This window comes from Papio anubis, chromosome 2 (genome assembly GCF_008728515.1).
Source record: "Papio anubis isolate 15944 chromosome 2, Panubis1.0, whole genome shotgun sequence".
NCBI classification, from domain to species: domain Eukaryota; kingdom Metazoa; phylum Chordata; class Mammalia; order Primates; family Cercopithecidae; genus Papio; species Papio anubis.
In genome coordinates this window covers 49608562-49634420 of record NC_044977.1, presented here as the reverse complement: position 1 = coordinate 49634420, position 25859 = coordinate 49608562, and the positions used below count along the sequence as shown (strand labels likewise).

Here is a 25859-nt window from a genome sequence, read left to right as displayed (position 1 = left end):
GTTTAAGATCAAAACAGGCCTTTTTCTTCATATAAATATAAATGATGCTGCTAAAAGCTGCTTTACACATCCCTACCTATTACCATTCACTACTTCCAAATCTTGAGGAGGGGCACGGACTTACGCAAGATCTGGACCGTGTATTTACTAAGAAACCAAAAATTACAGGTTCTGGGACGTTTCAACACTTCACCTGAGATGGCCAGAGCGGGCGCATCTTTAGTCCATTAGAAGCTAAATTAAAAACTCTGTACCGAGGAAGGGCCGAAGAGCTCAATACCCACCCAATATAACCCCCACTTCCGACCTACAGACGCTCTGCTGAGCGGCTGCGGGAATCCGTCGCGCCAGTCAGGGCCCGGCTTCTTCCATCAACAGACACTTTGCGAGCCTTCCAGAAGCCTCGGCTAAGCGGGAGGCCAGTGTGGAGGCCGCCACTGCGAGGACGGTCCCCATCCAGCCGCGAGAAGCTCGCGGTTACCCGGAGGGGCGGGCCTGCTTCCGGGTAACCGTGCGCGACGTCCACGAGTTTTTAGGACGACCAGCCCTTCAGCCTCTAGGCCCCGACGCCTGCGCCATTTAAGCCACACATCCGCCCGCCCGGCCGCAGTCACCGCTGCCCGGGGCCCCGCAGCCCACGGGCCGGATGGACCGAGCGCCGGCCGCGGCGTTCCGGTGCGCGCGCGCGCCTCAGCCAATCGCGTGCTCGCCCGCCCCCCGCCGCCGCGGCGAGGCTGGCGCTGGGAAGAGGAAGAAGAACATTCGCCCTCCTCCTACCAGCGCGCGGGCGGCGGCGGCGGCGGCACCGGGGTCACGAACTCTGACCTTTCACTGACAAAAACAATAACAAACCCCCCCTTCTCCGCGACCCCGGCGGCGCCCCCGGGCCCGTCCCCGCCACCCCGCTCCCACCTCGACGTCTCGTCTTTCGCCCGCTGCTCCGTGAGCCCGCGGCCGCCGGGCTCCCGCCATCCGCCGACGCCGGGAGCCCGGGCTCCCCTCGCCCTGCCCTCCGCGCCGGGGGCCGCCCGCCGCAGACACGGGACCCGCTTCGAGGCCGCTTTGGCGCCAAATCCTGAGGTAAAATTGAAGGAGGGTCGGGCGGGCCCGGGGCGACGGCGGAGGGGGCGGGCCTGGCGCGCGGACATGGAGGCGCCGCGGCGGCGGCTGAACCTGACCCTTTTACCTTTGCCACGGGGTGGCGGCGGCGGCGCCCGGCGCTTTGCATAGTGGGCCGGGCCGCTCCCCTCCCCTCCCCGCCCGCGGCCGGGCGAAGCGAGCGGGTTCCCCCTGACCGGCCCGGCCGGCGCAAGGGTGGGGGCGGAGGGGGAATGGCCGCGGCCCCGCCTCACAGTTGGCCCTCCGCCAGCGCCGCCATTTTGTTCTCGACGGAGATGGCTCCGGCTGGGCGGGCTCCCTTCCTCCTTATTCTCCTCCTCCCTCCTGCAGTCCCTTCTTCCCTCTCTCCCGGGCTTTTCACCCCTCCGCTTCTAGTCCGCTTTTGGCGGCCGCCTGAGCCCAACCGCCGTTTTTTCTGAAGGGGAGGGTAAAGGAAAAGGAGGAAGGCGGGTGCGAGGTGCGACCTCGTGAGCGACTGATGGACTGACCAATTGGCGCCCGGATAGGAGGGTCGGGCCCTGTGGCACCGCCCCCCTGATCTTTGCTGATTGGCTAAGGCGGAAGAGGGCGGTCCTTGTGGGGCGCGGGAGCCCTGGCGGGGCGGGAGTAGAGGCCAGGGCGCGGAGTGGGGCCGGGTCGGCGGGGGCGGGGCCGGGGGCGGGGCGCGAGGGGCGCGGCCGGGTGGAGAGGCCGGCACCCGCCGGCCCTGGGTCTGGAGGTGGGCGGCTTCCCTCCGCCTGGAACGCGTCCAGAATGAGTACAGAAGAACAATAGTAATAAAGGTGATGAAGCATTTCGAGTCCACGATGCGCTCTCATGGGAAGAGGTTTTCGGAACCAGGACACCTTTCAGGGCTCCTGCTCGTCATTTCGGCGCGGCCTTGGCGCATCCCCTAATGAAGCTCAATGTTATCTACTGTAAATGGGTAGCATGGGCGTTCTTGCCAGGCCGGACCTCCCTTCTGAGCATTGTTTGTGGGGCTGTTCTCAGAAAATGGAGTCAACGCTACTTTGCGAGCCTCAGAGTCACTTGGAAATGGTGTTATTGTTAAAAATGGGATTACGCCACCAAGGGAGGCAAGCTTAAGGGTATTTAGGGTTTGAGAGAGCACAATTCGGGGGTGATTCTCTTCTCATTCGTTCACTGAATACATGTTGACTTAGTTTTTAAGGCACTGAGGGTACATCTGGAGAACCAGCTGTACAAGACTCCTGCCCTTACTAGAGTTGGGGGCTGGGAGGTGAATAGACAAAGAAATAATTCCAGAGAGTCATAAGTTCTGTGAAAGAAAAGAAGCCAAATGACCTGCTGAAGAAGACCTGAGGCATTAATTTAGATGGAATGGTCAGGGTGGCCTCTCTGAGCAATTGATGTTTGAACAGAGGAACCTGAGGAAGGAATGGCATTCCAGACAGGACAGCCCATGTAACGGCCCTGGAGGAAGATCATTTGATGTGACGAGAACTGGCTGCTTGTGGCTGGAGAGTTGGTTGAAACTAGTAATTGTCCATTATCCCACTCTGTCTCCAGGCCAAAGGCTGTGAAATAATAGCAACGGTAGTGAGAAACAAATCTTCAATATAATAATAAGAAAGTCGATAAAGATACAACCTTCATATGATTTGCTGATGAATACAAGACTTGGGAGGAGGGCCTCAGAAACTCACTTTACTTCCAGATTCAAATCCTTCGTCAGCCTCTTATATATATTTTCAATTCATCAGTATTTCCTGAGTGCTACGAATACTCTAGGCACTATGTGCTAGGCTGGGAATACAAAAATGACTAAGACACTGGTCCTCAAACGTGAATATGATTGATTGATTGATTGAGACCAGAGTCTCACTCTGTCGCCCAGGCTGGAGTTGAATATAATTCTCTGTGTGTGAGTTCTCTCTCTCTCTCGAGATAGAGATATGTATACACATACATACACAGACATAAAATGTTTTAGTGTTGTGGTTAGCAACTCCCAACTTTTAGTAGCAGTGTGATTTTGCTAGGAAAGCTACCTTTCCTAGCCTCGCTGTCCTCATCTGGACAATAATAGAACCTTCCTTCTAGAACTGAAGATTAAATGAGTTAATGTAAATAATAGAGCTTAGAAAAGTGCCTGACGTGTAGTAAATACTGTGTAAATAGAGTTATTGTCATTATGAAGTACTGGTATAGACATTGCGCTAAGTGATACAAACAATGAAATTTTTATGCAGTGTGGTGTAGGAGCAAAAGCAATAGATTCGAACACCGAGATAATAGTTTTGGCTCTATGCTTTCAGCTAGTTACATGGCATCCAGGACAAAAGTTTAGAAAACAAAATAGTGGAGCTAAATAGTACTAACCAAAGTATAGGGTGCTTTATGATTTATAAAACTGTCTTACAGGCAGTATGTCGTTCAGGCCCCACCAGAACCCACGTAATGGCAGAGGCTTCCTGTTCCATGTTTAAAAATCTTTCCAACGCTTTTCATTATTTTCTTTTCTGTGGTGCCTAGCTCCCTGTGCTCTAGACACACTGGCCTGCCTTCAACTTCCTTGACCAGTGTAACTGACAGTGTAAGCTTACCCCCTACCCCCACCCTACCTCAGCTGTTGGTTCAAGCATCGCTTCTTCAGGGAAGTCCTCCCTAATCCCCATTGCCAGTCTAGATCAGATTCTTTTTATTGTTTCTTTTCTTTATAACCTTTATCTCACTTTGTAATTACACACTCTGTGATTATTTGATTAATGTCTGCCCTCACCACACTGTAAGTTGTGAGAGCAGGAATACATTTTGTTCACCATTACTTATCCAGCACTTAGAAGAGTGCCTGGTACTATTTGTTGAATGAATTGTTGATAATTTATGATGTCATTGATAACTAAATTGGTGTGTATTGATGGATACCTTTTATGTGAGCCTCTTTGGCAATTCAGATAGCACTGCCAGCAATAATAAGCATGTTATGATATTTGGTTGAATTTAGGAAGTGATTTCTGACAGATATGCCACTGCCTGGAGGCATAACTATGGATAAACATTTCAATAATTTTTCCCACTAATTTTTTTATGATTGAATTACAAGTTTAACTACGTGAAAGTTAGTAAGTTCATATGTGAAGAAATAAATAACCCAAACATAATTATGTTATTTACTTTAACTGAAGAAACAAAGCACCAAGCTAACATGATTTTCTTGAAATCAAATATTCTGATTTTTGTCTCACCATCACAGGGGATTAGAGAGCAAGGAAGAAGCCTTCAGTGGGTTCACAGGGAGTTGGGAATTGAAAGTCTCTGTAGCCATTAATTTGGGATGTTTATCTTTCTAAAGATAAATTGATTCATTTAATGAAATTATTGAAAATCGCTTTTTAATTGCTTTACCAAGGTAAAAAGCAAATTTTGTTAAGTATACGTCAAGTTTGTACTTGAAAGTGTGGTAAATAAAACATTTGTATTAACTTAATTTATATTGTAAAACTTTTAAAATAAGATATTGTTATGGTATTTTAAAAATAATAATAGTTTAACTATTTATTTTTGGATTTTTTTTTCTGTCTTGCTCAAAGATTTTTGGTATCACTTTTTCAATTCAACACTTGGATTCCTTGAGCTAATTACTCAGGGTAACCAAATAACTGCTAGTTTAGTAAAACAGCTCTGTATTGTCTTACACCATTAAGTTATTTATTGCTTTCAGTAGTTGTATTCACAGTGACTTTCAAGGAGTGACGTGGCAGGGCGGTGCAGTGACAGAGCTTGTGCTATGAAGGCAGAAAGGCCTGGCTTCAGAACCTGGAGTTGGTAGCCTCTCTGAGGCTTGTAATTCCCCATTTGTCAAACAGGGAGGTGGGAGCTAGCATTGAGTTTGGGGCCAGGGATAGTGGATACTTGTTGTCTGAATGACTCTGAGAACAAGGGAGATAAGTCTTTGTGGAGCAGCCCTGTCTTCAGCCGTGGCACTGAGCCACTGGGCTCCTGTGTCTAGCTGCCTGAGTGTCTCCACATATCGAGGGCCCTCCGTTGGGATTTTTGTTGTTGAGTTCTCTTTTTTTTTTTTTTTTGAGACGGAGTCTTGCTCTGTGCTCCAGGCTGGAGTGCAGTGGCGCGATCTCGGCTCACTGCAAGCTCCGCCCCCCCGGGTTCACGCCATTCTCCTGCCTCAGCCTCCCAAGTAGCTGGGACTACAGGCGCCCACCACCTCGCCCGGCTAATTTTCTTGTATTTTTAGTAGAGACGGGGTTTCACCATGTTAGCCAGGATGGTCTCGATCTCCTGACCTAGTGATCCGCCCGTCTCGGCCTCCCAAAGTGCTGGGATTACAGGCTTGAGCCACCGCGCCCGGCCGAGTTCTCTTATCTATAAGCCATATGCTCCTTTAGTCCCAAAGCATCTCCTATACAAGTATCATCTTAATAAATACCACACAGGGGGAGTCTATGAAGGAATCCTAGAATCTCAGAATTGAGAGTGGTCTTAGACCTCAAGTCCAGCCTCATGCTTGACGTAAGAATCCTCTGCTAGATTTTCGTTTACCTCTTTTTACTTTATTGCTAATTATGAGGGCCTTAAATGATGCCTTTTTTCTTCCCTGTGTGATCATCATCTTTAACCTAATGGATACATTTGTGCTCCTGTTACACATTGTAAAAGATATGTTCTTCCTTATTCGTTGGAGGTTTGCTTGTCTTCAACCTAACATGCCAGAGGCTGAGATTCTCTGTCATTCTCTCCCATCCCGCCATTCTTTCCCCATATCCCACTACTGCTACCTGAGGTAGCAGGCATACTCCCCTTGCTCACGTCAGGTCCTGAGCGCTGGAGAGTAAAGCAGCAGGAGCTCTATACCAAACGGAAGAACTGCCTGGGAGCAGCTCAACTAGCACAGCTCAAAAATGATGGGGAGTGGGAATGAGTAGAGGGATGAAAGCCAGATCAGGGCATTGGCATAGGCATTTGTTAAGGGGACAATAAATGCAGATGCAGACCCCTGGTACCTGGAAGTCTTAGAATAGAAGGATGGGAGGTGAATTGTTAAGGACAGAAAGGGAATAGGCTAGCTCAGACACTTAACTGTTTTTTCTGAGTTACCCTTGGACTCCAGTTGGCCTGTAATGATAAAAGTCAGCCTCAGGGGCAAAGCGTGATTTTTTAGGGGCAATAAAAAGTACTTCCTCCACTATAATAAGAGGCCTGAAGTCCTTTAATAGGAGGTGAAAGTTTCTATTCCATAATAACAATAACCCCAAAGATTTTAATCCCTGAAATGTTAACATATAGATGGAGAGAAATTTCATTCCAAGAGCCCAAGTGTAAAAGAATATTTCCCCCTGTTTGGGTTAGTGAGAGGTATGAGAAAAGGTCTCGCGGCTACTGAAAACTGAAGAGGAGAAATGAGAGGCTGGTAGGGCTAGACTCAAGCTTGAAGGCTTCCTGGTTTTACAGGGAGCCGCTTTGTTTACCTTTGTTGTTCATATATTGATAAAAGCTATGCAAGGGAGAAGAGTTTCCTACCTGACTGCCCACTGATGTTTCTTGAAAAGAAAGAGACATGTACGGCCTGGCATGGTGGCTCACCCCTGTAATCCCAGCACTTTGGGAGGCCAAGGCAGGTGGATCACTAGGTCAGGAGTTCAAGACCAGCCTGGCCAACATAGTGAAACCCTGTCTCTACTAAAAGTACAAAAAATTAGCAGGGCGTGGTGGCGGGCACCTGTAATCCCAGCTACTCGGGAGGCTGAGGCAGGAGAATCGCTTGAACCTGGGAGGTGGAGGTTGCAGTGAGCTGAGATGACGCCACTGCACTCCAGCTGGGCGACAGTGCGAGACTTCATCTCAAAAAAAAAAAAAAAAAGCTGAGGCTGGATGGCTCTTGAGAAGTTACACAATACTAGCAGGCTTCATGCTGATTTTCCTCCAGTGGTGTTTGTTGTATAGTGAGTCTGATTAGGTATTATTTCTAGAACATTTTGGGTATGTCATTTGTACCACACTCGTTCTTTTCCCCTTTCCCCCCACTATGGTGTCTGTAATGATACATCTTTTTATTAGGTCGATAAGATGGACTAACCCTGGAATTACTGAAAAATCGTCTTTTAATTGATTGCTTTACCAAGACTAAAAGCAGATGTCACAAAGTATATATCAGCTCTTAACTGGCAAGGCTAATAATTAGACTGTGTTGTTGACTTATTTAATATAATACAGATTTTTAAAAATAAAATGTAAATTTGTAATATATCTCTTTTCTAAAGAAGTAAGCAATGTACTTTCTTGAGAATAAAAATTAAAAATAGATAAAAGTAAAGCAGTTAATTGTTAAAAATAGTAAAATTTTCAAACAAAGAAAAGATAGTGCATCAAAAGGCATGTGTGAAAATGCTCATAGGAGCACTAATCGTACGGACTCCAAACTAGAAACAATCTAAATGTTCATCAGCTATAGAATGGAGAAATAAATTGGGCATATTCATATATTAGAATACTGTACAACAGTGAAAACGGATTCACTTCTCATGGTTATTACAAAAATAATGTTGGGCAAAGGAAGCCAGACACACCAAAAAGTGTATTATAAACAGTGCAGTGTTATTATAAAGTAATGCCAATAGTATAAAAGGAGAGAGAAGAGAAGTCAATGACTATGGGAAGGGGTGTGAGAGGGACTTTTGGGGGTATTGGTAATGTCTTGTTTTCTGATCTGAGTGGCATTTACATGTGTGTTCTGTGTGTTCAGTTAGTGAAAATTCATCAAACTGTTCATTTATGATTTGTGCCTTTTTTGTTTTTGTTTTTTGGAATGGAGTCTCCCTCTGCTGCCCAGGTCGGAGTGCAGTGGTGCGATCTTGATTCACTGCAATCTCCGCCTCCCAGGTTCAAAGGATTCTCGTGCCATAGCCTCCTGAGTAGCTGGAACTACACGCGTGTGCCACCATGCCCAGCTAATTTTTGTATTTTAGTAGAGACAGGTTTTCACCATGTTGCCCAGGCTGGTCTTGAACTCCTGAGCTCAGGCAATCCACCCACCTCGGCCTCCCAAAGTGCTAGGATTACAGGCAGGAGCCACTGAGCCTGGGTGATTTGTGCCCTTTTGTATTTGCGTGTTGTAGTTAAGTAAAAAGTTTTACTTAAGATAGTAAAATTATCTTCACTATTTTAATTAATGTGATTATCATGTAGGTTAAGTTTTAAGGGAAGAATGCGTTCAAGGTTCTAAAAGAACTGCCATGGTACTACCTGGGTGGAGCAGCCTCAAAAATATCCTTAGCAATACTGAAACATAAGTCACATATTAGGACTTAGTGGTTGTGTATATCAGTTGTTAAATGATCTAGCTTATTGATGTAAGCAGTTTGTTCCCATAGATAATTCTTTCCTGTCACTTTTTTTTTTTCATTCCCTCCTTAACTTCCTTTTTTCTGGGAAATTATTTTGAAGGGCACTGTGATCTAGAGGGAATGTTGCAATTTTAGAGTCAAAGAGGCCTGAGTTGGAATCCTAGCTCCATCACTTACTAGCTGGATGATTTGAAACAGGTTGTAAGTGCTGAGTCTCAGTTTTTTCCGTCTTCATTGGTGAGCCAATACTACATACTCAGAAGGTATGCTAAGGATTAAATCATGCCTAGTTTGATTTAAAGCACATCATAGATGTCCAGTGAATTTATCCTGCTTTCCTTCCATCCATCTACCCTGGCTCTTACTGATAGATATGAAGAAAGTCCACAACACCCTTACACTTGGGCTCTTGGTAGGATGAGAAAATATCATCCACAGTATACAGTGACTTTTTTAGGGGAGGTATCCACACAGAAAATTGTAGAACTGCCCTGGTACTATAAATATGTAAGAACTTCATTTAGGTGAAAGCCACTTCCCTTCCCTAATAGTCACTCACCCCGCCTTGCCACTTCTAGCATATACATATCATTGCTGCCCTGTTTTACAGTTCAGACTTTGGATATGGAAGAAATAACTGTCCTATGGAGGGGCACAATGGACAAGAAACTACCTGACCCTAAAGCTAAGTAAACTTTGAGTCTAAATAATAGCTGGCTTTCCATTGACAGGAAGTATAGCTAAACTTAACCTTAGAGGCATCCCAGTGAGTATCTTTTCTGTTGATGAACATTTGTATTACACTAAACTTGCCACTTGAATTTCATTTTCTACTTTGAAGTCTTGATCTATGATTGCAAGTTTCAAGCTATGTATTTCTTATTTTTTATCCTCTCTCAGGCTGTCTAAATCCTTCCATTTTTATTCTCCCATGAATATGAACAGACTTCTAACAATCAGAATAATTAGACTTATACTGAATACCTTGTACCTATCAAAAGTTTTATGCCCAGTACTATTTTGCAAGTAGTTATTAGGTATTGGTTTATTTTTAAATATTTGTAAGATTTTATCCAAATTTAGCCCCATTGTTTTACCCAGTTGTACGGTTTAACAGGGCAAATTACAAATGCTTTGTGTGTGTGTGTGTGTGTGTGTGTGTGTGTGTGTGTGTGTGTGTGTGTGTTTTAATTTATTTTTTGAGACAGAGTTTTACTCTTGTTGCCCAGGCTGAAGTGCAATGGCTCAATCTCAGCTCACTGCAACCTCTGCCTCCTGGGTTCAAGCCATTCTCCTGCCTCAGCCTCAAACAGCTGGGATTACAGGCATATGCCACCATGCCTGGCTCATTTTGTATTTTTAGTAGAGATGGAGCTTCTCCATGTTGGTCAGGCTGTTCTCGAGCTCCTGACCTCAGGTAATCCACCTGCCTCGGCCTCCCAGAATGCTGGGATTACAGATGTGAGCCCCTGTGCCTGGCTGTATGTGTGTGTTTACACTACTTCCATGTGTATATAGTTAAATTTGACGTGAGCCTTATGTCAAAATGAGAGACCTATTCCTAATCATAATACATGTTTTACAGTTTGAGTTACTTTCAGATTTCTTTGAGAAAGGAAAAGTGGCACCATCACCTTTCACCAATAATAGCTACCATGTGTTGCATTTCTATGTCCCAAGCACAACGCATACACATTTAAGATCTAATCTTCATGGTAACCTCATATGGTCAGTATCTGAGAAATCAGCTTAGTGCCTGAGCCTCAGAACCCAATATAGTTGTTTAGCTAAGGAAATACCAAGACTGTAGATACATTGCATGTTATATTTATAAGCCATGTAACATAAATATGGATGATTTGAACCGGTTGATTGTGGAGGGAAAGGCAGGCTCACTCATTCCCGTTAATGAAGGCAGAGTCTCCTTGTCCCAGGACTTGTTCATTGTTATCTGAAACTGGAGATTCAGGTGTTTTCAGAGCCCAGCTTTTCACTGCAGTGAAGTCTGTGCCCTACTTCACTAAAGAAACTCTGGTTGCAAGGTTTAGTTAGCTATCACTTTGAGCCTGGAAGAGCTAATTCAAAGTCATTGTTGTGTTCTCTGCTTCTTTGTTGTTGATAGGGTGATATTGATCCACTTGGATTTGAAAGAATTTCTTATAAAACCTGTGACATAAGGTCAGCCAAGTATGATTTACTGCTATCATTCTATGGTCTGTATTACAGTTTTTTTTTTTAGAGATAAGGTCTCATGATGTTGCCCAGGCTGGATATGAAATAGTTTTTTTATACTGTGCCCTGTTGTCATTTTTGTGCTATCCAGGAAAAACATACTACTTTAAGAATCCGCCTTCATCTCTAGACTTTACTATTGCTACCACTTCCTAACGGGCCTCCCGTCTACAGTCTCTGTCTTTTCTATCGTTTCCACACTGCAGTCTAAATTTTTTTTTTTTTAAGATCCAGATATGAGTGCATCATTTTTCTGCCAAACTCCTGATAATTCTCTCTTGTCTACCGTGTCAGCCTCTCTCCTTCCCTGGTCTCTGTAATAATTCCAAACCATATTGTGTGCCATTCCTCAAATAGGCCATTCTTCCTCATACCTGCCAGTTTCGTATGAGCTGTCCTCTCTGCTTAGAACTCTCTTGTCATCCATCTGTCTTTCCTTGCTAAGTTTCCATTTTTCCTTCGAGACCTAGGTTAAATAATTCCTCTCCTGTAACATTTTCATTGGTTCTCACAGGCAGAGAGAAATGTGTTTTCCCTGGGACATTCATAGCATTTACTTTGCATAGATACTTCAGTTTCCTTCATAAGTTCATCAAGAACAAGGACTGTTTATTTTCCTCTTCCTCCTCTTTGTTGTTGTTCATTCTCAGCAGTCAGTTCATCGTGCCAAGTTCATGGCAGTTACTTAATAAGCACTGATGGAGGTGGTTGGACTTGATTAGTAAAATCACCAGAGGAAGATCTTCTGTAGCACTTTTTCTTTTTTAACTGAAGGTACTCAGTATTATACTTCTTTTGGTAGCTAATCAGGTTCTTTCCCCTAAACATTATTGTGGGGGTGGGAAGCAGTCTTTGAGGGTTGATAAACTGAATGGGTCAAGTACTAGCCTTTAAGACTCAAGTTTCTGTACCAAAAGCGAGTTTAGTGTTCTGTCCACAGTGCTTGTTAATATAATGCCTGTGTGTAGTAACCACTTAGTGTTAGTTACTGCTGTTAGTGTTATGCTTGGCTCTACCAGCCAAGAAGGTTGTTTTTAAAAGCTTTATTTCTATACTTTATAGTGGCAAAACATAGGATTTTTTTTTTTTTCTGTTTTTCTTTTTTCTTTTTTTTTCCAGATTGGCCGGGCGTGGTGGCTCACGCCTGTAATCCCAGCACTTTGGGAGGCTGAGGTGGGCGGATCACGAGGTCAGGAGATTGAGACCATCCTGGCCAACATGGTGAAACCCCGTCTCTACTAAAAATACAAACATTAGCTGGGCGTGGTGGCGCATGCCTGTAATCCCAGCTACTCGGAAGCTGCGGCAGGAGAATTGCTTGAACCAGGAAGTCGGAGGTTGCAGTGAGCCGACATCGCGCCCCTGCACTCCAGCCTGGCAATAGAGCAAGACTCTGTCTCAAAAAATATATACATATAAAATTGTGCTAGTGAAGATAGTTTTTCAAACTACATATAGACACAACCCACTGTTCCTTGGAGTCTCTTATTCTAGTGGGACATCTCCTAATTGATAGCCATTGTCTGGTGGTACTTTTTCAAAGATGTATGACCTTCCTTCTCACTGTGTGATCTTTCTGTCTCTAGGACCGCCTATGGCTGCGGTAGCAGTGAGAGAAGCTCTCAGGTGAGAGTCTTATCCCCTGATGTTACCTTTTTAGTCTGGGTGCATTTTAGGTAAATGTCCACCCTGCCCCACTTCCCTGACATCACTTGAGGATTTTGTTTTACTTCTTACATTGTGATATCCTGGAAGAAAAAGCCTCTGTCTTCCTTTTTTATGTATGAGAATAGGATATGGTTTGTGACTTATTTTCAAAAGTAATAGAAAGTATTTTTTGAAACTACTTCTCACCTACCTCCTCTGACTGGATTTAAGTCTTTATTGAAAGCACTTGCTTTAACATAGTTTCTCTTTCAATTTCTCTCTCACTCTTAGTCTCATTTTTTTGTTTCTGCTTGTTTTTCCAGAAGGTGCACATTCCTCCTTATTCATTTTTAAGCGGCTTCCAAAGCTGCTGTTGATGATGCCTGACGCTGCTTTGAAGGCAGAAAACCAACAGTGAGATCAAGAATTGTAAGAATTCAAGTGTATAAAGAAAGGTTGCTGCTCAATTCAAGTGTATAAAGAGAGGCGTTTAAGATGATCCAGGAAGTTGGTGTGGGAGAACAAGGTGGGGGCCACTTGTCCTATCAGAGAGCAAGACTTACGCTAACACTGCAGTAAAAAGATAGTGTTGGTGACCAAGAGAAAGACAAAGAGAACTTAGTGGAATAGAATAGAGAACCTACAGTTATATCCACATATATAGGAAAAACAGAGGTATGGCAGACATGGCATTTCAGATCAGTGGGGAAAAGGATAGATTTTCCCCATGTAGATAATCCATTTTCCAGAACTATTTCTTGAACAGAAAATGGAAAATGGATTATCTACATGGGAAAAAAATTAGTTGTATCCTTATTTCTCATCAAATTCAAGAATCAATTTGCAGATGGATTGAGGACTTAAATATGAGGGGCAAAACTCGTATTTCTAAGAAAATATATACAATTATATTCCTGGGATAGGACAGGATTTTCATAAAGTACAAACTGTAAAAGAAAATAGGGATAAATTTAGCCTTATTAAATTTAAGGACTTCTATTCATCAAAAGATGCCTTAAAGTAAACAGATGAACCACAGAGAGGGTGAAGATATTTATAACATACCAACAAAACATTAATGTCCAGAATACTTAGCTTTTCTAAATTTAAACAGATTTACTGCTGCTTCTCTGTGACATAATATTTGTAGTCACCTGTTGTTAGATTTATCTTGGGATCCTAAGCCCTACCTGAAGTTGATTGATCCTGCAAATTTAGTGTTAAAGTGAATTATTACAGAAAGGTTTCTGTACTAGGCCTCCATTAAATCAGATTGTCATCTATAAAATCCACTTTGACTCATAATTTGATGTATCAAGCCACCTCTTTTAGGGAACCCAATAGAAAGATACACCTTTCTAGTATTCTGTTGTTTCTATACTATTCAATAATATTTTCCTAACAATATTTCTGTAATAATTCAAATTCACATATTTCTTGCATTGTTAATAACAGAGGAGAAATTTTATTGACATCTAAAAGTGATAAAAATTATTAGTTGCAGCCACATGTTTAGATTTATTTTTTTTAATGTATGGTACCTTTTCGTTATCCATTTCTTTAAAAATTCTTATTTTCTATTTTGAGGAAGAATCGAACTCTAGACTTTTACATGTAATACTTGCATTTTTAACAAGTCAGTTGACTTTTCTGGTACACTTAAAGATGCCTTTTCCTTCCATCTCCATTAGTTGTAACCAAACTATAGCAAGAAAAAAAGACCAAAATGTGTCTTTGTGTTTTTTTCTAGAAACAAGTAAAAGTTAAGTTTTTACCATCTATTAAAAGAATAAACATGACCTCCTCAATTTCAGACCTAGTCATATTTTGTGAAAATGAATCACTGATACTGGTGGTCTGGTGTCATTGTAGCAGTTGGTACAGTATCTGCTGTCAAGGATTTTGACTCATTGAAGGCAGGAGCCAGGTCTTTCTTATTTGTCAGTCACAGTTTCATCTTCCTGTTTCTTTCTCTTAGCATTTTGGCAATAAAATATGTGAATTCGAATTATCATAATAGAGGTGGCTATCTAATAATAAATAGAATGATGTAGAAAGTTACCAGAGAGTTAAAAAGCTTCATAGACAGCAATGTTTATAATACTTTAGATAGGAACTACAGAAAAATATTTTGTAAAATTGCATTGCAAGATAATCCACTTTGTGATTGAGAGAGAGCAGGCGAGTGAACTGTATTCTTCTATATTGCACACTCAGTAATACTATATAGTTTTTATATCTGAATTTTGGAAATAGATTTGAGCTTTGTTCTCCTGTGGACCATGGGACCTACACAGTCAGTAGTGAATTGTCCAGGAATTGGGTCTAGATTTTACTGAATTCTTTGTGGTAGAGCCTTTGAAAGGGCTTAGGAATTATTCAGGAGAGCTGTCTCATGACCGGAAGAGACCAGGTGTCTGCTCCTTCAGCAATGCTGGTACTCAAATGTCTTGACCCAGGGGACCAGCACACTCTTTGATCTTTAGATGATCTTTCTAAATTTTTACAAATAATGACATCAAATCTATTTTTGCTGCTAGTAGAAAGCCTAATTATCTAGTTTTGTAATTTAATGAGGATTTAATATAAATAAATATATGTATGGGTACCATATTCTTGTTGGCACACTTTAGTAATGCAGTCTCTTTGCTTCTTGCTTTGTTAGTGATAGTATTTGCCTTTCAACCTATGAGTGAGGTATGTTAGCACCAAGCAGGGTTTTACTTCACTTCGCCACTACTAAAAGAAGTATGGTTGATGATAGTAATCTAGGGCTCTATCCAGAGTTGATGTCGCACCTTTCTCAGATACCCACCTCCTTATTTAGCATAGTGTGACAGGGAGCTATCCAAAAAGGTGTGATTCCCACCTCTCTGAGAGGTAAACCAAGCTGTTACAACCCTGGAGACCTGATAAATTTCCAAATTCATCTTTGTCTGTATTTGTCAGTTCAAGTTTCTAAATTGAAATGTTTCTACAAATTAATTTTGGTACCTGTAACTGAAGGAGCTGGTGCAGTATATACAGCTATGTCTAGCCTGCTAGGTCTGTGTGCTACAGAGGGCAAAATCCACACAAGACAGTACCAAAGATGAGTTTTGATTACTAATATTTTTCAAGTAGCCTGGTTTCTCCCCACCTGATAGAAGTTGCTACATCTTTCCAAACAGGTTCTCTAATGATCTTGCTTCACCATGGCTACAAATATGGAGGGGCTGGTTCAGCACAGAGTGGGGACCCAGCAGGTGGCTGAGGTGAGTGACAGGGGCTAGCACAATAGCTGGCACCCTCACTTTTGAAAGGAAAGAAAAATCAGTGTGCTCAGTTTTTTCAAAACAGTCCCTTGGAGGTAGGTCAGCATGTGATATGTCCTAGGGTGCTGTCATGGAAGAAAAAAAATGACAAGAACGTTTATTTGTAACTTTTTTTTTTTTTTTTTGCATGAGTAGGGTGGCCTATCTGCTTTTAATAAGGTGACTTGAACTTTTACTTTGAACCAAAAACTGGTAGAATCTGATTCTTATTGAACCTTGTAGATATAGTTTAAACTCCCAAGTCTCTCAGTTTCTCATACACTTGATTGTTTGTTAATACTGTGGAATAGTAGAAGGCTGATTATGTCCATTTAGCAGTCATTGACCATTTGCCATGGACCAGGGATTGTACTAAGTGCTGAGATATATGGGGGTGAATGAGTCATGGGTTGTTCCTTTAGTGATCTCGAGGCCTGGTTAAGAAGTTATTATAAAATAGGTTGAGAAGTATAATTCCATGTGAGGGATTTGATCCTGGAGGTGGGTTTTCCATGATGAGTAAGCATTTGTCAGACCCAGGTAAGTGGGACGGGGAACTTTGTGACAGATTCTGGGGAGAGCATCCTAAGTCAGAAACCTATGTAAAAGGACGTAGGCATTAAGTAGCTTGGTATGTACTGGCAACTTGACATGAAATGCATAGTAAAGCTACAACACTAATAGCATACTTTGGCCATTCATTCTGCACTATGCCCTATCCTAGGGCTTTAATCCTCACAATAACTGTCTGAGGTTGGTACTACCAGTATTCCCATTTAGTAGGTAGGGAAACCAAGTCTCAAAAAATAGGTAATTAGCCAAAGGCACTCTGTAGCAGGACAAGATGTTAATGCAGGTGTGTTCACCTCCAAAGCTCCGATTAACCATGGGTCCTACTGCAACCAGGAGCCTAAAGGTTGAGATTCACATTTTTTAATAATGCTCATATTTCTAGGGCAAAGACACAAATTTACATTCATAGAGGATTTTTTAAACAAAACTAAGTACACATATGCCAGTTTAAACCAGTAAAAATGGTGAGCAGATTTTTCAGATTTTTAGATCAACCATTAACTTAAAGGTAACAGTATAACTAGTTACCTACCCCCCTCCCCACCCAGCAAATAATGGTTAATATTAACTGAAAATGAAAGAAGAAAGATTTGACAAATATTTTAATATTATATTTTTGAATGGGCTCTCAGAGTTATACAAGTATTGGGATTAAAATGCTTGTACAACAGGTCCTCATTTGACGTTATCAGTGGGTTCTTGGAGACCAGCTTTAGGTGAAACCAAATATAACAAAACCAGTTTTACCCTAGGCTAATCAAGAGTTAAGTTCCTATGGCATATTTCTGGTCAAAAAAAAATCAAATTTCTAAAGATAGAGAACACCTCTAATACTAAATATTGAAATAAATGTGAGCTATACATACATTTAAGATTAAAGACTAATAACAACAAAATTATTTACCCAATTTTTGGTGAATCAGTGAGTGACAGCAGTCATAGTGGTGGTGGATTATATTAAGGAATAATTGTTTGTAAAGCAAAAGTTGTCAGGAGTACCTCCTACCACTATGCAGTCAATCACAGGTATGACAGGCTCACTGAGTGCTTGCTTTTTTTGTTTGTTTGTTTTTTGTTTTTTGTGTTTTTTTTTTTGAGACAGAGTCTTGCTCTGTCGCCAAGCTGGAGTGCAGTGGTGCAATCCCGACTCACTGCAACTCTGCCTCCCAGGTTCAAGCAATTCTCCTGCCTCAGCCTCCCGAGTAGCTAAGATTACAGGCATGTGCCACCACGCCCGGATAATTTTTGTATTTTTAGTAGAGACGGGGTTTCACTATGTTGGCCAGGATGGTCTCGATCTCTTGATCCACCCTTCTTGGCCTCCCAAAGTGCTGGGATTACAGGCGTGAGCCACCATGCCCGGCCTCACTGAGTGCCTTCTTACTGCATAGTTTATTGTCATGCATTTGGTTTGATTACTGTGGACTTTATGAATTTTTATTTTACAATAATTTATATTCATTTCCCAACCCACTTATTCCAGTTCAGGGTGATAGGTGGCAGGATCCTGTCCTGGCAGCTCAGGGCACAAGGCAGAAACCCTCCTGGTCAGGACACCATCCTGTCACAGGGTGTACTCACACACATACACTCACTCAGACGGGGATAATTTAGACACACCAAGTCGTCTCACATGCACATCCTTGGCATGTGGTAGGGGAAGCCGGAATACCTGCAGAGAACCCATGCAGACGTGGGGAGAACATACAAACTCCCCATAGACAGTGGCCCCGGCCTGGAATCACTTTTTTTCCTCATCAACATTATAATGAAACAGCATTATTTGAAGACTCCCATATTTATTTGTTGCTTTATTTTGTGATAGGAATAATTACCTTGAAAATAATTGTTAATTTTTCAAATATCTGTGTTTCCACTTGAGGCTGATTTGGAAACTACTATATAGATTGCTGCCCTAAGAGGCCATCATTCTTTCTTTTTCATTCTGTATCACAAGTCATCAGGCAACATCATTAATTCTTTAGGAAAGAGGTTAATATAGGCTAATGTAAGTTCTCTGTATGCATTCAAAAAGTTTGCTAGCTAAAATTTTCTGCCAAATACCTTATTTCCTTCAGGCAGTAGAATTTCATGTATTAACTTAGTGCAACTGTTGTTTCCTATGGCAAAAAAAAAAAAAAGCATTTTTAGAGACTCAAAATAATGAAAGGCAGTCTCAATTTTGAATGCAAAAGCGATCCTTCTGTTTAAAATGTTTCCTAAATTTCCTTGCTGTGTGTTTGTTTTGTTTTGTTTTTTGAGATGGAGTTTCGCTCTTGTTGCCCAGACTGGAGTGCAATGGCATGATCTCAGCTCACCACAATGTCCGCCTCCCGGGTTCAAGCGATTCTCCTGCCTCAGCCTCCTGAGTAGCTGGGATTACAGGCGTGGGGCATGCCTGGCTAATTTTTTGTATTTGTAGTAGAGATAGGGTTTCACCTTATTGGCCAGGAAGGCTGGTCTTGAACTCCTGACCTCAGGTTATCTGCCTGCCTCAGCCTCCCAAAGTGCTGTGATTACAGGTGTGAGCCACCGTGCCCGGCCCCTTAGTGTTATTTTAAGGAATAAGTATGTATTTGTGTCCTTTGAATTTTTGAGCTTAGTAATTTTAAGCTGCATATAATAACTGTGTATAATATTTGATTAGCTAAATGGGTGAGAGGACCTACACTTCATCATTTTAATGCTAAGGAATAATGGAGGGGAATAAAGTATCCAAATTGAGAGATAATTAACAGTCAGTTTTGGATAATTGTTTACTCAATCAGCAGATAATGAAGGAGCATACCTGTTCTCTTCCTGTAGGCCAGGGAGGATATGCTGGTGGATAATAGGACGGGGCCTTTGCTCTCCCAGAGCTCTCTAACGGGATAAGCCCAAGATAGACTACACTGGTTGAATAGGAAAAGACAGAATAATGGTAGAAAGAGACTCTATCAAGTGGGATTGTCAGCCATGAGATCAGACAGATTGGGGTTTAAATCTTCGTCTCTATTAAGCAATCAAAAAATTCAGCTGGATGTGGTGGCGCCTTCCTATATGGTCTCAGCTACTCTGGAGGCTGAGGTTGGAGGATCACTTAATCCCAGGAGTTCAAGACTGCAATGAGCTATGATCATACCACTGCACTCTAGCCTGGATGACAGAGTGAGAACCTGTCTCTAAAATAACTCTTTTTAGAAATGAACTTAGTAAGTGCCATGCATTTTTGCTCCATAAAATACAGCAACATTGTGGATTGTGTAAATGGTGTTCTCTGGAGTCCCTGCATTCAACTTTTTTCCCTATAGACGACCTAAGTGGGCAAATACCAAGGTAAACTACAAAAGTTGGGTGATACGAAATAACTTGATGTCCTATAATGTGCTCAAATTTAGTTATTCAGAGAGACAGTGGAATATAGTGGTCAACAGTGTAGACTCTGGAGCCAGATTGCCTAGATTTAAATCCTGGCCCTGCCACTTGAAAACTGTGTGACCTCTCTGTTTTTTGGAATTGTTTATAAAGAATTGGTATTAACTTTTCTTTAAAAATCTTGTAGAATTAGTGGAGAAGCCATCTGGGCCTGGCCTTTTCTTTTCAGGTAATTTTTGGATTACTAATTCAGTCTTTACTTGTTACAGGTCTGTTCATATTGTCCATTTCTTCTTGAGTCAGTTTCAGTAATTGTCTTTTTGGGACTTTGTTCATTTCATCTATCTAATTTGTTGGTGTACAGTTCTTCATAGCATTCCTTTATAATCCTTTTTATTTCTGTAAGGTCAGTGGTAATTTATCCTGTTTCATTTGTGATTCTAGTAATTTAAGTCTGCCCTCTTTTTCTGGTCAATCTAGCTAACGGTTTGTCAACTTGATTTTTTTCAACAAACCAGCTTTTTGGTTTAATTGATTTTCTCTATTGTTTTTCTATTTTCCGTTTCATTAATTTTCGTTAAAAACCTCAGTGAGATACTATTTCACATCCACTAGAATGACTAGCATATAAAAATCAGATGGTAAACATTGGAAAGGAAGTGGAAAAATTGGAAACCTCATACATTGCTGGTGGGAATGTCAGCCAAATGTCCATTAACAATGAAATGACTGTGAAAACTTGATTTTAAAAAACAATGTGGTTCATTTTTTTAGAAAAGTAATAGCTGAGAATGGGAGAGATGAGATGGCAGATGATAATTGGTAACCAAAGCAGTGAGAGCTTGAATCATGTCTAACACTGGAATTAATTTTGCTTTTCATATATTAAAGGAATGAAATTTTCTAAAGGGGCTTCAGTATTTTTTAAGCATTTAAGATTTCCCCAGCTGGGTGCGGTGGCCCAAGCCTGTAATCCCAGCACTTTGGGAGGCCGAGACGGGCGGATCACGAGGTCAGGAGATCGAGACCATCCTGGCTAACATGGTGAAACCCCGTCTCTACTAAAAAATACAAAAAACTAGCCGGGCGAGGTGGCGGGCGCCTGTAGTCCCAGCTACTCGGGAGGCTGAGGCCAGAGAATGGCGTAAACCCGGGAGGTGGAGCTTGCAGTGAGCTGAGATCTGGCCCCTGCACTCCAGCCTGGGTGATAGAGCAAGACTCCGTCTCAAAAAAAAAAAGATTTCCCTCTATAACTGGAAATTTAAAGCAGACATATAGGTACACATGCTGTGTATTTTTTCATTGCCTAAATAAAGATACTTTTTATTTTTTCTTTTTTTTTTTAAACAGAGTCTCACTCTGTCACCCAGGCTGGAGTGCATTGGTATATTCTCTGCTCAGTGCAACCTCTGCCTCCTGGGTTCAAACAATTTTCCCGCCTTAGCCTCCCGAGTAGCTGGAACTACAGGCTCTTGCCACCACACCTGGCTAATTTTTGTATTTTTAGTAGAGATGGGGTTTCACTGTGTTGGCCAGACTGGTCTCGAACTCCTGACCTTATGATCCACCCACCTTGGCCTCCCAAAGTGCTAGGATTACAAGCATAAGCCACCATGCCCAGCCAATAAAGATACTTTTTAAATTCCATATTTTGAGTCAGGAGAAATTTAGGAGTTAACTTGCTGAAGTATTTTGAGTGCTTGCTGATTGGCAGGAAGAAATCACCCATACACCTAAACTATAAGTTGCATGTATGTTTATGCAATAGAAGTGATTTGGCTTTACAACTCTTCCCTGATCCCTGGGCTATGTAAGGGGCTTTCAGCCATCAAATAAGGTCCTGCCATGGCTGAGAAAATAGCCAAATTCGTATGACCCCTTTATTCTTTTTATCAACAGGATTTGCATCATCATTGCAGAAAACTTACACTAACATTTCCATGTAAGGGAATGTTGAAAAACATAGAGCTTTCCCAGTTCTTGAACAAAATGCAGTATTGGCAAGGCTGTGTCCTCAAGAAAGAAAAAGCAAAGTTGGGTTTTCAGTGTCCTGGAGTGCCTAACTCACTAGGACTAAATTTGATTAATCCTGCCCTCTAATTGGATGTTTAAATTTTCATTTTCTTGTCAAAGTGGTACATATACATACATTTAAAAGTTGACCAGTACAGTATTAGGCTTGAAGCAGAAAGTAGGTTACTGAACCATTCTTACCCTTTATCACCAAGCCTCCTCTAAATTTGATTTCTTCTGGTATTTAATTTCAGCTTCAAAAAATGTCCTTACCCCACTATTTCTAATTCTTGATTTATCAGGCTTAGGTACTGTCTTTTTCGGGGGTCGGGGATGGGGAGTGGGGAGCAGTAATAAGTTGTGTAAGTGTGGAGTTCTTTGGCATTAAGTACTGGTCACATTGGTCTATAACCATCACCACCATCCATCTCTAGAACTTTTGCTTCTTCCCAGACTGAAACTCTGTATCCGTGTAGCATCAGCTGCCATTCCTCTCATTCCCCTAGCCTTTGGCAACCACCATTCTTTCTGTGTCTCTGAATTTGACTACTCTAGGTACCTTATATAAGTAGAATCGTGTAATTGTCATTCGTTACTGGGCTTATTTCACTTAGTATAATGTCCTCAAGGTTAATCCATGTTGTAGCGTGTGTCATATGTTACAGCGTATGTCAGAGTTTCCTTCCTTTTTAAGACTAATATTCTGCTTATGTATCACATTTTATCTGTTCAACTGTCAGTGGACATTTGGGTTGCTTCAACCTCTTGACTTTGAGGAATGTTGCTGTGAACGTAGGTATACAAGTATCTTGAGTCCCTGCTTTCAGTTATTTTGGGTATACAGTTGGTACTCAACTTATGATGGTTCAACTTAAAATTTTTTAACTTTGCAATGGTGCAAAAGCCATATGCATTCAGTAGAAGCCATACTAAAAGTACCTATACAACCATTCTGTTTTTCATTTTCAGTACAGTATTTAATAAATTACATGAGAAATTCAATTTATTATAAGCTTTGTGTTAGATGATTTTGTTCAGCTGTATGCTAGTGTGAGTGTTGTGAGCATGTAGGATACATTCAGCTAAGCCATGCTGTTTGATAGGCTAAGTGTATTAAATGCATTTTTTTATTTTTTATTTTTTTGAGGCAGAGTCTTGCTCTGTCACCCAGGCTGGAGTGCAGTGGCGCCATCTTGGCTCACCGCACCCTTTGCCTCCTGGGTTCAGGAGTTCTCCTGCCTCAGCCTCCCGAGTAGCTGAGATTACAGGCGCCCACCACCATGCCCTGCTAATTTTTGTATATTTTTAGTAGAGGCGGGGGTTTCACCATGTTGGCCAGGCTGGTCTCAAACTCCTGACCCCAGGTGATCCACCCAACCCAACCTTCCAAAGTGCTGGGATTACAGGCATAAGCCACTGCGCCTAGTCTTACATGCATTTTTGACTTAATGACATTTTCAACTTAAAAGGGTTTATCAGGACATAACCTCATCATAAGGAGCATCTGTATACCCAGAAGTGGAATTGCTGGATCTTACGGTTTCTATATTTGATTTTTGAGAAACTGCTATATTGTTTTCCACAGCGGCTGCAACCATTTTACATTCTTACCAGCAGTGCACAAGGGTTCCAATTTCTCCACATCCTCAACAACACGTTATTTGTTTTGTTTTTTGATAAAAGCCACCCTAATGGATGTAAAATGATATTTGATTGTGGTTTTGACTTGCACTTCCCTAATGATTAGTGATGTTGAACAGCTTTTCTTTTTTTTGTTGTTTACATTAAAAAATTAATTTTACATAAATTTCTTTTTTTTTTTTTTTTTTGAGACAGAGTTTTGCTCTTGTTGCCCTGGCTAGAGTGCAATGGCAATCTTGGCTCACTGCAACCTCCGCCCCCCGGGTTCAAGTGATTCTCTTGCCTCAGCCTCCCCAGTAGCTGGGATTACAAGCATGTGCCACCACACCCAGCTAATTTTTGCAGTTTTAGTAGAGACGGGGTTTCTCCATGTTGGTCAGGCTGGTCTCGAACTCCTGACCTCAGGTGATCTGCCTGCTTTGGCTTCCCAAAGTGCTGGGATTACAGGCATGAGGCACTGTGCCCAGTCATAAATTTCTTGTAATTAAGAAAAAAACGTTATTTTCTCTCTCTCTCTTTTTTGTTTTGTTTTGTTTTGTTTTGTTTAGACAGTGTCTCATTCTGTCACCCAGGCTGGAGTGCAGTGGCGCCATTTCGGCTCACTGCAACCTCTGCCTCCTGGATTGCAGAGATTCTCATGTCTCAGCCACCTGAATAGCTGTGATTACAGGCGCACACCACCACACCTGACTAATTTTTGTATTTTTAGTAGAGACAGGGTTTCACCATGACAGCCAGGCTGGTCTCAAACTCCTAACCTCAAGTCATCCACCCGCCTGGGGCTCCCAAAGTGCTGGGATTACAGGCATGAGCCAATGTACCAGGCTGAGCAGCTTTTCATATGCTAGTTGGCCATTCATATATTTTTGGAGAATGTCTATTCAAGTACTTTCCCACTTTTTAATTGGGTAGTTTGAAGCTTTTTGTCATTGAGTTGTAGGAATTCTTTATATATTCTGGATATTGAGCCCTTATTAGATTGTATTAGTCCATTCTTGCATTGCTATAAAGAAATACTTGAGGCTGGGTAATTTATAATGAAGAGAGGTTTAATTGGCTCATAGTTCCACGGGCTGTACAGAGAGCACGGCAGCATCTGCTTCTGGGGAGGCCTCAGAGAGCTTTACTCATGGCAGACAAAGCAGGAGCAGGTGTCTTACATGGCAGGGGCAGGACCAAGAGAGAGTGGGGGAGGTGCTACACACTTGTAAGCAACCAGATCTCATGATAACTCACTCACTATCATGAGAACAGCACCAAGGGGATGGTCTTAAACCATTCATGAAAACTCCATTCCCATGATCCAGTCACCTCCCATCAGGCCCCACCTCCAGCATTGGGGATTACAATTTGACATGAGATTGGTTGGGGACACAGATCTAAACCATACCACAGATACATGATTTGCAAGTACTTTCTTCCAATCTGTGGGCTGTCTTTCCATTCTCTTGATAGTGTCCTTTGATGTAAAAATTTTAATTTTGATGAAATTTAATTTATGTTTTTTCTTGTGTTGCTTGTACTTGTAGTGTCATAGTCAAAAAATTATCGCCAAGTCCAATGTCATGAAGATTTTCCTCTATGATTTTTTTTTTTTTTTTAGCAGGGTCTTGCTCAGTCACCCAGGCAGGAATACAGTGGCACAAACATAGCTTACTCCAGCATAGACTTCCTGGGCTCAAGCAGTCCTCCTGCCTCAGCCTCCTGAGTACTACAGGTGTACACTACCATGCCAGGCTAATTTTTTAATTTTTTTTTTTTTTTTAAGACAGGGTCTTGCTATGCTGCCCAGGCTGGTCTTGAACTCCTGGGCTCAAGCAATTTTCCCACCTTGGCCTCCCAAAGTGCCAGGATTACAGGCATGAACCACTGTGCATGGCTTCTTATAATTTTAGAGTTTTAGCTCTGTATTTTGTACTAAATTTTAGAGTAAATTTTAGAGTTTAGGTCTATGATCCAGTTATATAGTATTGTATAAGGAATCTGACTTCATTCTTTTGCATGTGGATATCTAGTTGTCTCAGAGCCATTTGTTAAAAAACTATCCTTTCCTCATTGAATGGTCTTGGCATCCTTGTCAACAATCATTTGACATATATTCGGGGATTTATTTCTGGCTCTCTATTCTTTTTTTGTTTCCTCTAATATTGGTAAAACCACATAACATAAAATTTACTATCTTAACCATTTTTAAGTACAGATGTTCCTTGGTTTACGGTGGGGCTGCATCCAGGTAAGCCCATCACAAGTCTGAAATGCATCTTATACCCTGGTAAACCAATCATAAAGTCAAAAAATTATAAGTCAGATCATCAAGTCAGAGACCATCTCTGTATACAGTTCAGTAGTTTAAGTATATTCATACTGTCATACAACAGATCTTCACAGTTTTTTCGTCTTGCTAAAACTGAAACTCTGTACACATTAAACAGCAACTCCCCAATACCCCCTTCCCCCACCTGGACAACTGCTCTTCTACTGTCTATGAATTGGACTACTTTTGGTAACTACTGTAAGAATCACACAGAACCTGTCTTTTTGTGACTGGTTTATTTCACTTAGCATAATGTCCTCACGGTTCAGGCTCTCTGTTTGTTTATATGTCTCTCTTTATGCCAGTACCACACTGTTTGGATTACTGTAATTTTGTAGTAAGTTTTAAAAT

The 25859-nt window shown here is 41.8% G+C and overlaps 1 protein-coding gene across 10 annotated transcripts in view; it reads left to right on the top strand.

The window, feature by feature from the left end:
• The first annotated feature begins 414 nt into the window (after positions 1-414).
• NR2C2 (nuclear receptor subfamily 2 group C member 2) overlaps positions 415-25859 on the top strand; it is a 102690-nt gene continuing 77245 nt past the window's right edge. For 3 of the 10 annotated variants that reach the window (XR_002515737.2, XR_002515739.2, XR_002515738.2), the window contains exon 1: positions 978-1080. Coding sequence is in view for 5 of the 10 variants with exons in the window: in XM_017946062.3 (XP_017801551.1) it covers positions 15515-15574 (60 nt within the window). In the remaining 5 variants the exon portion in view is untranslated. Of the gene's footprint in view, positions 1081-12004; positions 12300-12328; positions 12847-15490; positions 15575-25859 lie in introns of those variants that run through there. The other 7 variants (XM_021922681.2, XM_003906866.5, XM_017946065.3 and 4 more) reach the window with 5 other exon arrangements.